Below are 12,955 nucleotides of genomic sequence, written 5' to 3'. Positions count from 1 at the left end.
CACCACCAATGTGCACTGCCACCCGGTAATCCTCTAGCCAAGTGTCGGGCTTCGACTCCCCGGTGAATTTACTTACACCTGTCGCCAACCTGAAGTTGTGAGGGATCTCAGCGGCTCGGATGGCCCTACTGAAACACTCGGGGCCAGAAACATGCACTCTGCTTCCATTGGGACAGTCTCTATCCAGCCCTTCTCTGTATGCTCGGTTCCTGTCGACCAAACCTTGCACGAGGAGTGATCTTGCGTTGAACCCAGGTTCCCTTGGGTCGACTGGAGCTCTTCGTTCGTCACCATACGGGCGCCTGTCGTCATACCGCCGGGGCGCGTACGACCCGCCCCTCCGAGGGGGCGAAGGCACTCGACGGTGGTTGTCTCGGGCATATTAACGATCATACTCTCCGTGGCCTCTACCCAGGTGCTGATCTCGACGGCGATCATGATCTTCACCGCAGAGGAGACCCAGGACTATGTGCCGACTGAACTGTGTCTGTAATCACAGACCTGCTGTGGATTCTGTTGCACGACTGAGAAACGGCTGAGTTTTGCTCGCCAGCTGCTCGGAGTAGCGCTCGGATCTGTAGCAAACCTCTCCCAGCCTCTGAATGAGATGGCTGAATTGACTCTGCTATACGGGCTGCAGCTGCAAGATTCTGGATCGGAGTGCGATATACCTAGGGTTCAGGTGGAAACAATTGTCGTTGCCGTCGACTGGATTCGGGGATCTGCCGACGGGCGCGTTCGGCGAGTGAATGTTGGAGGTTCTCCAGACGCGCGCGCGCTCAGCCAAAGTAGCCAGGTGCGCTGCCTCTAAAGCCCGAGCCTCAAAGGTCTCCCAAATGATAGGGGTATGGAGCGCCTCCACGTTGCGACGATACAGCTCTTCCATCTGCTCGAAAGTGAGGGCTTGGGGATGATATTCGTCGTGGCCGTGCGATGGACCGCCGCCACCATCGCCGCCGCCACCGCGACGGAACCCAGGTGGGCTGCGCGGTGAGTCGACCATGAGAACTTCTGCTGTAGGGTCGGAGCTCCCGCACTCGAAAAGAGTATCCGCGGAACCAGTCGACAGATCGAATGGTCCGTAGAGAGATTCGTCCGACTCAATAGCCGCAACTTGAGGGGTGACCGACTGGCGGTCCACCGCATGCTTCACCCACCGCTGAAGCTACGAGCAACCGGATCGCTTGCGACGGCGTACAACCGGGGGGAGGGACACGGGAGCCGACCGATACTGGGTTGACGGCTGCCGCAGAAGGACACCGCAGGCACTCACGCGAAAATGCGCTGCCCCTCGGATCGGAAGGACCTCGACGTCGAGGGGGCTTCTTGAAGCCAGGCGGAGCCGTTGGTGACGAAGACGAGCGCGCCGAGACAGATCTCGCGGCCCACGGCCAAACCACCGCTGGAAACCATGTTGACGGAGATCGGGAAAATTGCAACCTCGCCGGAAGTCGCTAAGACGCCCGCCCCACGGTGGGCGCCAACTGTCGTGGTACTAAGTCTGACAGTAAGAATAGGGGGTACGTAGGAGGAGGCAAGGTCCTAGCTACAGTGAGGTTGTGCACGCAAGGTTTACGAGTTCAGGCCCTTCTCGGAGGAAGTAATAGCCCTACGTCTCGGTGCCCGGAGGCTAGTCGACTGGATTATGCGTGAGAGTTACAGGGGGTGCGAACCCTTGTCACAGAGGAGGGGCTGGCTTATATAGAGTGCGCCAGGACCCCAGTCATCCCCCGTTACATAGGGTTCAATGTGGGTTAAGACAGGGGCGTTACTGATAACGCCAGGTATTAATGATCTTAATGACTACAGAGTGAACGCCTGGCCGTTGATATCTTGAGGTGTCTTTAGATCTTCTCTACTCCGAGTGTTTCTTCATATGGTCGAGTGATTATATCCTTGTCGAGTGGAATTGGGGTATCCGAGTGGGATAGCTGGTCGAGTGGATCGTGCTCCAAGATGTTTTAGTCGGTATCTTTTGTTGCACATTGAATGTCCTTGACTCTAGGGTAGTATCCTTGGGTAGGGCGTCGCGGCCAGGCCTATGACCCTACCCTAGATACATGTCATCGTCATCATTGTTTTAGAAATATGCCGCCATCAACCGCCACAATCACTACTACCACCGCCACTAGACCCCTCCTCTCTTAACCCCAGCCATCTGCAACATTATGGCATGTTAAAATTTGAGGGGGAGCTGAGCAATGCCTCCATGGGCCACGGTGGCTCGCAGGGCACCACCAACGCGGGGCGGCGGCGGAATCAAGTGATGGTCCAGCGCGATGTAGTTGTCCGGAAGTGAGGGATGTTGCAGCATCTCGAGCTTGGTTGGGCTCGAGCAACAGCACAACGTCCATGGCGGTGATGTACCTATCTACTACTATTACGGACGCCGACGCTGATGTTGGCCGAGGTGGACGTTGTTGATTGCTGCTCCACCCTTTTTTTTGCGGGAGATTGCTGCTCCACCTTGCCTCCACTCACTCAACTAGATGAGGTTGATTGCATACGGGAGAAAAATGTGAGGCTGAGGAAGAGATAAGATGAGGGAGGGGGAGACATGGGTGGTCCATTAGGCCATATGTCCATCAAGGGAGGTGACAGATACGGGCATGAAAATCAAATGGCTAAGCTAAAGATTTACGAAAACATTAACGCCCACACGTGTGGGCGTTCACAACACCGTCCAAACGCGTCCAGAGCCATCAGATGAAAAAAGCACAGATCTTGAAGCGTGTCCCAGCCACGTCATCAACTGAGCGTGTGGCAGGAAGGACTAACGTGCCGCACGACTGAACGCAGCTCAGTTGCCTCCCCATCGGCCGCACAGAGCCCACCCCCATCCCTCATGGTGAGCTATTGGACGGCGACCAAAGCGAGGGCGACGGCGAGGGGATGTTGGGTTGGCGTGGCTCCCCATGGCCGCCGAGGGGACGAGCAGGCGGAGGTCCTCGATAAACGCAATGACGACCAGGAGGTCGGGGTCGAGGGGACATCCTCGACCGCGCCCGTAGAGGAGAGCCTCATCCTCGACCGCGCCCAGCACCGGCGAGCTCGACGGAGGAGCCGCGTCGAGGAAGGCAAGGTGGGAAAGGAGCTCGGAGGAGCCGCTCCGAGATGCGGCGGCTGCTTGGCGGTGCCCGGAGCGACACGAACGGGCGCGTCCCGTGCTGGTGCGGACGAGGCCGTCACGGCCTAGCTCGAGCGGCGCCCGGCCACAGGGCCGAGATGCGGTGGCCGTTGGCGGCGCTCAGCGCGACGTGGACAGGCACGTCCCACACTGATGCGAGCGCGCCGCCATGGACCACGACCCTCCCATCCATCTTCAGGGTAACACTCCCTCCCTCCTTGTGTGCACCGACCGATGGATCTCTGCTGTTGCTACTGAAATCCTCATGTGGGTTTACTATTTCTGTAGGATGTTGCTAGATTATTGCACTATGTGATTCATCTGGTGCCTTTGATTAATTTCGTATAGCACCGAAACTAGTTAGAATCTGCTTGTAGGGTGATGAACGAGAGAGCACCAGGTTTCAGATCTGTGAACTTTTTGTGGTTTCAGACTTGTGATCTTTTCTATCTTTTCATGGAAAATTTGACAAAAAAATTCCATGGCAATTTTGTATATGCATTAGCCATTGCAAGTTTTATCTCTGTCCTTGTTCGTAAACAATGGAATTTTGCCACATATGACTTTTTCATGTGATTTGCCATGGCACATTCTTTATCTAAAAACATGGCAAACTTGCCAATGGCAACTTATCCATGTTCGAAAACATCGCAAATTTATAGATATTCCAAAAACATGGCAACTTAGTATCTTCAACAACACGGCAAACTTCCCATGGCAACTTTTGCCATGTTCGAAAGTTGAACATATTCCAAAAACATGGCAACTTAATTTGTTCAACGACATGGTAAACTTGCCATGGCAACTTTTGCCATGTTCGAAAACATGTCAAAGTTGTAGATGTTCAAAAAACATGGCAACTTAGTATGTTCAAAAAAACATGGCAAAGTTGTAGATGTTCAAAAACATGGCAACTTATTATGTTCAAAAACATTCAAATCTTGCCATGTCAAACTTAACGGGCACGGCAATTGTTGTTCACGGGGCATGGCAAAAATATTTAATTTCACAAACCAAAAGTGGGATTTTTCTACATTTTCTTTGGAATGGGAACTTTTTACTTTTTTTGACATGTCATTTTTTACTAATTTTTTTGACATGGCAAATTTATTATATAGGGCATGGCAATTTTAATTTTAATACGATGAAATTTTTTACATTTTTCTAGAACATGAATTTTTTAAATATATAGCATGGCAAATATACTTATGTAGCCATGGAAATTTTTACTTTATTCCCATGGCAAAATTACTCTATTTTTGCCATGGCAAATTTTAATCCATTTTTGCCATGGCAAAATTTACTACAGTTTTTTCCATGGCAAATTTTACTCTTTTTTTGCCATGAAAAATACCATGGCATTTTTAACTTATGAATTTGCCATGGCAATATAATCTTTGTTTGTATGATGGGAGTTTCCATGTCTTGTTTTCTTCTGGGTCATAAAAAAATCTTTTTCACCAATGGCATTTTTCTGCTTTTTATAGGGGCTGTTATTTTATTTTTCATATCATAGCGAAAACTGGGCTTTTTTTGGTTACTGGGCTCTTTTTTGGTTTGACAGGGAAACGGGGCGATCTGGAGGCTGTTCGAGCGCTGGGAAGATCGTACGGAACGAAAATCGTTCGGTAGTTGCTGTTGGGAAACCGGGTCACCTGGAGAGGGGTGGGGGCGGCCGCGTGCAAAGCGCACGGGCTGGCCCCTCCCGTTTCTCCTCTTTTCTGTTAAGTGGGTACTTATCCCTTGACCCTGGTCCATATATAAAGCAACGAGGAGCTATCATTGTAATCTTTGATCATTGATTCATAAAGCTGGTCTCCTCCATCTCTCTGTGTCATTTACTTTCGCGTGTTTCGACTACTTCGACTACTTCGTCTACGACGCGCGCCTTCGCTCCGCAACCTCGGACCGGACTCGCCGGCGGAGTTGCGGAACACGTTATCAGCACGCTTCGCTCCATCAACTCTCCGTCAAGCCTGCATCACGCAGAGTTTCGTCGATCCTGCGGAGGTATAAGATCCGATCCCCACTTTTTGCAAAAATAGATTCCTCTCGTTACTACGATTCCGTTTTTGCGATTAGATTATTATTCGGATTTGATCTACTTATGGTGTAAATTTTCCTCCCAAGAACCGAGCGGACGAACACGTCGCCGACCAATGTCGATGTTCTTGGACTATGAGGGACTTGTTGACTGCACTATAGGGAGTCGGTACAGATCGCGACCCAGATGGTCGCGGTACCGCCGCAAAAGCACCAGATGTGCCATGCGCCGTCGGAGTTTCGGACGAACACGACGAAGATCCGCATCCCGAGGCCGGCGTCCAGATGACGCCGTACCCAGCCATCAACGGCGTCACCTTGGCCCTGCTGGCCACGCGCCGTAGCCCTCTGCCGACCACGACCCCGCTGGTCACGCACGCCGCGCCGCGTCCTGCTGACGCCGCCGCCGCCGTCTCGGTGGCCGGCTCGACGCCGCCGCGCCCTGCTGGCGCGCAGCCCGCCTCGATGGCCCCCACCCGCGCGTCGCTGCCGACGCCGCGCTGTGTGGCCGTGGCCGCTGTAGTCGCGGTCGTCGCCGTCGCGTGGCGTGGCCGCCGCAGTCGCGCCGGTCGTCGCCCCGGCCGAGCCCGTGCACGGCCGGCTGCCGTCGCCGGGGCTCGAGCTGGCCGCGCCGTGCCCTGCCTCTGGCCGCACCGCGCCGAGCCTCTGGCCGCGCCGCCGCCGTGGGCGCGCCACTCCACTGGCCTGCTTGGCCGCCGCCCCGCTGGCCTGCTTGGCCACCAGCCCCCGCCGCGCGAGCTGGCCGCGCCGTGCCCTGCCTCTGGCCGCACCGCGCCGAGCCCCTGGCCGCGCCGCTCCACTGGCCTGCTTGGCCGCCGCCCCGCTGGCCTGCTTGGCCACCAGCCCCCGCCGCGCGAGCTGGCCGGCCCCAGGCCGTCGCCCCGCTGGCCTGCTTGGCCACCAGCCCCCGCCGCGCGAGCTGGCCGGCCCCAGGCCGCCGCCGCACCCTGGGCGCTAGGGAAACCCTAGCGTCGCTGCGGGCAGGAGCCGAGCGCGGCGCCTGGGCCGACCCGCTGGCTGCTGGGCCGGATGGGCCGCGGCCGTGGGATCCCTCTATAAAAAAAGAGGGGCGCCGGCTGTAGCGTGGAAGAAATTGCGGTTTAGCCCCTGTAGTTTTCAGCTTTTGCGCGAGTTTTATTCCTGCAGCAATATTTCGCGTAGAACCCCTGGAACTGTCTGTTTTTCGCTGAAAACGCGTATTTGGGCTTTAAAATGCCTCGGGAATTCATTTTTTGGGCTAGTTTTCACATACTAGATGCGCTTAACATGCTATTTTATGTAACATGATATTATTGTATGATTTTACTATTGTAGATTAATTGTTTAGCACTCTTAATCATTTAGTAAGTCATATAATAGCATGTTTTAAATATTGGAACGTCATTTTATTGAATAAGTTTATCAACATCGCTTTGTGCAAAAGATTACCTGCTGTAATCTCATGATTTTTGCATAAATCGCAGATGGCCGGAATTGTCCACAAGGAGTTTCCTGAGCTGGCCCAGACAGGGCTGAACTACCTGTCATGGTCCTCGGACTGCGAGATCTTTCTCCAGGGCAAAACCCTCCTGAGGGCGATCGGTAAGGGGGCCCAGCTAGCCGTCACTGATCCCAATTTCGAAACTGAGAATGCGCAGGCTCTGCACTTTCTCCGTCATCACCTGTCACCTACTCTGAAAGATGAGTATATGGCTGAGCGCAGTGCTTCTGGCCTTTGGACCGCTCTTAAGCAGCGGTTTGAGCGGCTGAAGTACACTGTGAAGCCACGTGCAGAGGCAGAGTGGATCCGTCTGAGGTTTGCGGACTTCAAGACGGTTGGGGAGTACAATTCGGCTCTGCACCGGATTTGTACGACTCTTCGGTTGTGTGGTACTGAGATTACCGACTCCCAGAAGATTGAGAAAACCCTATCCACTTTCCACCCCGACGCGGTCCAGTCCTCACGGAACTACCGCCAGGGGAACTACACGAGGTATTCAGAGTTGATTGACGTCCTCCAGGTGGCGGAGGCGCAAGACGAGGTTCTCAAAAAGAACTTTGTCGCGCAACCACTTGGGGGGAGTTCTCGCCAGGAGGTGAACGCTCTCAAAGTCCGCAAGCCTCAACAGAAGAAGAGGGGCCGGAAGGGCAAGAAGAAGGGCCCTCACCCCCCGCCCCGGCTAAGCAGAACAAGCCGGGCAAGGGAGGGCAAAGGCCTCAGGACTGCTTCCGTTGTGGCTCGGTGGAGCATTTCTCCCGCCAGTGCCGCGCACCACATGAGGTCGTTGATGCATATAAGGCTCGGAAGGCGCGTGAGACGCACCTCGCCTTGGTTCAGGAGGGAGCTCCACCGGCGCCCATGGCGGCACCCGTGATGATTGCTACTCCCCCTGCTGCGCCCATAGAGGCGACCCCCGTGGTGCCCATCGCGGCAGCTTTGGCGGTCTCTACCGACGCCCAAGTCGCCATGGAGGTTGACCACATGGCCGCCTCGGCGGCGCCGCCACTAGACATTGATGCTGCCTCCAAGATGATTTCTGAGGAGGATCAGCTCACTAGTATGGAGATTGCGGCGAAAGTGAATGGCTTCTTCACCGAGTCCACTTAGCATACCTCTTTTGGTTCTCATGATTCCGTGCTTTGATACAATAAAATTGAATAAATTCGATTTGGTTGTAAGCTCTATGAGAGCATAAACTTATTCTTTACTTTGGCCATTGGATGACATTTATTCATTTATTCCATTATTTATACATGATAGCATGTTATGTTCTGAGATGTGTGCATTTATTTTTAATGTATTTTCTTCCTCATTACATTAATTAGATGTCATATTTTAGAACGCGTGTGGCGCCCGAATGGAGGAAACGTGCCTTGCCGATAGCGCCACCACTCATACCATTTTACGAGAAACTAAGTACTTTGAGTCCATTAAAAAATCTCCGGGAAGTATTATGACAATCGCCGGCTGCGGTTCTCACATAGTTGGCTCCGGACGAGCCACCATTATACTCCCCATGGGAACAACTTTGATCATTAATGATGCGTTGTTGTACCCGGAGTCGACTCGTACTCTTTTGAGCTTTAGAGACATCCGCGCTAATGGTTTCCATGCTGAGACCGATGATGAAAACGGCAAGGAGTGCCTACTCATCACAAAGCGGGATGCAGGTGGTAAACATGTTATCGAAAGGCTTCCTTCGTTTGACACAGGGCTATACTACACTAAGATAGTAGCACCGCCCGTGTACACTACCCTCAAGACCGTCTTTAGAAGCTCTGAACTCTTCTGCCTCTGGCACGATAGGTTAGGCCACCCCGGACTTAGGATGATGAGAAATATAATTAACAACTCGCATTGCCATAATGTTAACGTGAAGAACTTCCCGAGTCCTGATGATTTCGTGTGCTCCGCATGCGCTAAGGGGAAATTAGTCATTAGGCCATCGCCCCTCAAGGTGAGGGATGAAATCCCCGCGTTCTTGGAACGTATCCAAGGGGACATATGCGGTCCAATTCAGCCCCTCACGGGGCCGTTTCGGTACTTCATGGTGCTCATTGATGCTTCCTCTAAATGGTCCAGTGTTTGCCTGCTGTCAACAAGGAACCATGCTTTTGCAAAATTGATCTCACAGATCATACAAATGAGGAATAATTTCCCGGATTATCGTATAAAGTCTATTCGAATGGACAACGCCGGAGAATTTACTTCAAAGGCGTTCGATGATTATTGCATGGCAATGGGAATCAAAGTTGAGCACTCGGTACCACATGTTCATACACAAAATGGACTTGCCGAGGCATTGATTAAAAGAATTAAATTCATTGCTCGACTGCTCCTTCAGGGTTGTAATTTACCAACTACATGTTGGGGCCACGCGGTGTTACACGCGGCTAATCTCATCAACTTTCGACCGTCGGCCTACAACATCCACTCTCCTGTTCAACTTGTGCAAGGGTCGGCACCGAAAATTTCCCACCTTCGTAGGTTCGGTTGCCAGGTATATGTACCAATACCACCCCCTCAGCGATCGGCGATGGGCCCGCTCCGTAAGTCGGGGATATACGTTGGTTATGAGACTGTGTCCATAATCAGGTATCTGGACCCCATGACAGGTGACTGTCACACGGCTCGTTTTGCTGATTGCATTTTTGACGAGGATCTTTTCCCGACTTTAGGGGGAGAGAATCAACCCCTTGATGCTAAAAGTCGAGAAATCACGTGGCAAGCCACGGGGATCCACGCTCATGACCCGCGCACTGCTGAGACTGAGAGAGAAGTCCAAAAGATAATAGATTTGCAGTCTTTAGCAAATCAACTGCCCGACCACTTTAGTGACTTAAAGACTGTGACAAAATCGCATGTGCACGCGCGCAATGCACCGGAAAGGGTTGAAATACCGAAGAAAAATGATGGTATGCCCGCTCCTGTCCAAAGGCCTAAAAGGACGAGAAATCCGGCTTCTCAAATCCCAAGTACTCGGGGACGCCCGACGAAAAAGGATAAGAGAGATTTATCACAGCCTGTCGCCAAAGTACCCCAAATTGAAACGGGGAGCCAGTCGAGACCTGGCACAAGTACGGAAAATTCAGTGCACGAAATTCCGGACTTAAACTTTCCCATAGGGGAAACACCCAGCGGAGATGTGAGCGCACACATCGGCGCGGGAAATCTAAAGGACCTTGCTCCCATAATGGGAAATTTGGTAGAGCAAGTGTTTGCGCCAGATGCGCTCCATGACAAAATGGCCATAAATTATATTTATACGGGGGAGTCCCTGAACCGAGCAACGGTGATTGTCGACATCAACTTTGCTACGAAAATTGCCTCAATCATAGATCTTGACCCTGAGCCTAACACGCTCACTGATTGCAAGAAAAGGTCGGATTGGAAAGATTGGCAGAAGGCAATTACTGCCGAATTATTATCTCTCAACAAAAGGAAGGTGTTCGGACCAGTTTGTCGAACTCCTCTCCACATTCGCCCTGTTGGCCATAGGTGGGTTTTTGTTCGAAAGAGAGATGAAAATAATAAGGTAGTACGGTACAAAGCAAGGCTCGTTGCTCAAGGGTTCACTCAACGACCAGGTGTCGATTTTGAGGAGACTTATTCCCCAGTCATGGATGGAGTTACCTTTAGATACTTGATCTCGATGGCAGTAAACATGGGCTTGAAAATGAAACTAATGGATGTTGTCACTGCTTACCTATATGGTAACTTGGATTCAAACATATACATGAAGGTTCCAGAAGGTATCCCTGTTCCGAACCATGATAGAGCAAATAGGGGTCTATACAGTGTTCAACTTCAAAAGGCACTGTACGGACTCAGACAGTCTGGTAGAATGTGGTACAATCGCAGAAGGGCTACACGAGCAATAAAGATTGCCCATGTGTTTTTATACGGCGATCCCAAGATGGATTCTGTATAATCTCGGTGTACGTGGACGATTTAAACATAATCGGTACACCTGAGGATATTGAGGAAGCGAGTTCCTACCTGATGTCGGAATTCGAGATGAAGGATTTGGGTAAAACCAAGTTCTGTCTAGGTCTGCAACTTGAACATTCCCCTGATGGGATTCTAGTGCACCAGTCGGCCTACACCCAGAAGGTGTTGGAAAGATTTGGATTTGATAAGGCATATCCTTCTAAGACCCCGATGGTCGGAAGATCTTTACAGCCAGACAAGGACCCGTTTAGGCCAAAGGAAGAGGGGGAGGATACTCTGGGACCAGAGGTTCCTTACCCGAGTGCATTTGGAGCACTCATGTACCTCGCAAATTGTACACGGCCAGACATTGCGTTCGCCGTCAGTTTGCTTGCTCGGTACAGTTCTGAACCTACCAAAAGACATTGGAAAGGTGTCAAGGACGTCTTCCGTTACCTGCAAGGGACCAAAGATCTTGGTCTATTTTATAAGAGGAATCAAGACCTATCTATTATAGGCTATGCCGATGCTGGGTACCTGTCGGACCCGCATGATTGCAAATCGCAGACTGGATATGTTTTTCTTTGTGGTGGAACTGCGTTTTCCTGGAAATCGTCCAAGCAAACACTTGTGTCGACTTCCACGAACCACTCGGAAATCATGGCACTATTCGAAGCGTCAAAAGAGTGTGTATCGCTTCGGCGGATGATCGGCCACATTCAGCAGACATGTGGGCTGAACACCGTACAAACCCCTACCATTATCTATGAAGATAATGCTGCTTGTGTTGCACAAGTCCAGATGGGTTATGTGAAGAGTAACCTCACAAAGCATATTAGTCCCAAGTTCTTCTATGCACATGAGCTGCAACAGTTGAACGAGGTGAGAGTTTTGCATACTAAGTCCTGTGACAATCTTGCTGATATGTTCACTAAATCATTACCGGCATCAACCTTAGAGAGGTGTGTGCGTGGAATCGGTATGATGAGACTTAGAGAGATGCAAGGTTCAGGGGGAGAAACTTCACAAACTCGTCGCTAAAATCTCAATCCTGATGATCGATTACTCAACTTGATGGTTGAGTGGATTGTACTCTTTTTCCCTTGAGTGAGTTTTCCTGATGTTTCTCACACGAGGTTTTTGACGAGGCAATTCGTGCAATACAACAACGTATACTGTGTGCTCTTTCTCCACATTTTTTCCCACTGGGTTTTTCGGAGTTTTGAGGCATGGATATACGGATAATTACCCAAGGGGGAGTGTTGGGAAACCGGGCCACCCGGAGGGGTGGCGGCGGCCGCGTGCAAAGCGCACGGGCTGGCCCCTCCCGTTTCCCCTCTTTTCTGTTAAGTGGGTACTTATCCCTTGACCCCTGGTCCATATATAAAGCAACGAGGAGCTATCATTGTAATCTCTGATCATTGATTAATAAAGCTGGTCTCCTCCATCTCTCTTTGTCATTTACTTTCGCGTGTTTCGACTACTTCGACTACTTCGTCTACGACGCGCGCCCTCGCTCCGCAACCTCGGACCGGACTCGCCGGCGGAGTTGCGGAACAGTTGCAACTCCAGACTGGACGTGCGGGCAGCCTCCTCCCCTGCCACACGTGAAAATCGTTCGGTCGTTGCCCCTCCAGACCGAACGTGCGGGCAGCCTCCTCCCCTGCCACACGTGAAAATCGTTTGGTCGTTGCCCCTCCAGACCGGACGTGCGGGCAACCTCCTCCCCTGCCACACGTGTGGCAGTTATCAGGACCCAAGATTTAATATTAATATTTAACCAACCGGTTTGATTCATATACGGTGCTAGCATACAACAACCTCAGTTGACAAAATCTAGAAGCACAATTCTACGTGTGGCCTGCCTGATCAAAATGGTCTAAAACAATAAGCATATGATGTCACATGAATATGACCAAAATATGTCTTATCTAGCTGATTTCTAGAACTCCCTATATATTAATTTAATAACAAATAATAATTACAATCTTTGTCACTCAGACTCAGCACGCTGATTAGTATTATTCACTCTCTCTATCAAATTTGGCCAAACTATGGACTCCATTATTAACGGATCTTGACACCTAGATCAATTCTTTTAATCTCTGGGCCTTCCCAATAATACCGTCGGACCGTGAACCTGTTCCACAGCATCAAGGATAACATTTGAAGTGCAACGCCCCAAACGAACACGTGTGAACAGTTTGGTTCGGTGCTCTCAGTATCTCACCCCCAATGTTTACTTGCCCTCGCCGGCCGGGTACTGCGACCTCCATTGAAGATGACCGCCGTATGGTTTAGTGGGAGAGCTACATTAACCAACCATCTAATTGTGGTCGGTCTTAGTTAATCAA

At 51.3% G+C, this 12,955-nt stretch overlaps 1 protein-coding gene and 1 long non-coding RNA gene across 2 annotated transcripts; both read left to right on the top strand.

Annotated features, from left to right (window-relative positions):
* The first annotated feature begins 2,802 nt into the window (after positions 1-2,802).
* Positions 2,803-4,968, top strand: LOC109774894 (uncharacterized). Its single transcript, XR_006666467.2, has 2 exons — positions 2,803-3,327; positions 4,692-4,968. It is a non-coding gene; the product is annotated as an uncharacterized lncRNA (long non-coding RNA).
* Positions 4,969-10,832: 5,864 nt separating this feature from the next.
* Positions 10,833-12,880, top strand: LOC120969106 (secreted RxLR effector protein 161-like). Its single transcript, XM_040396184.2, has 2 exons — positions 10,833-11,483; positions 12,824-12,880. Exons 1-2 carry the CDS (start codon positions 10,833-10,835, stop codon positions 12,878-12,880), a joined length of 708 nt encoding a protein of 235 aa, XP_040252118.1.
* The last annotated feature ends 75 nt before the right edge of the window (positions 12,881-12,955 follow it).

The sequence above is a fragment of the Aegilops tauschii genome, chromosome 7 (assembly GCF_002575655.3).
Source record: "Aegilops tauschii subsp. strangulata cultivar AL8/78 chromosome 7, Aet v6.0, whole genome shotgun sequence".
NCBI lineage: Eukaryota > Viridiplantae > Streptophyta > Magnoliopsida > Poales > Poaceae > Aegilops > Aegilops tauschii.
This window is presented reverse-complemented; position numbering and strand designations above follow the sequence as displayed.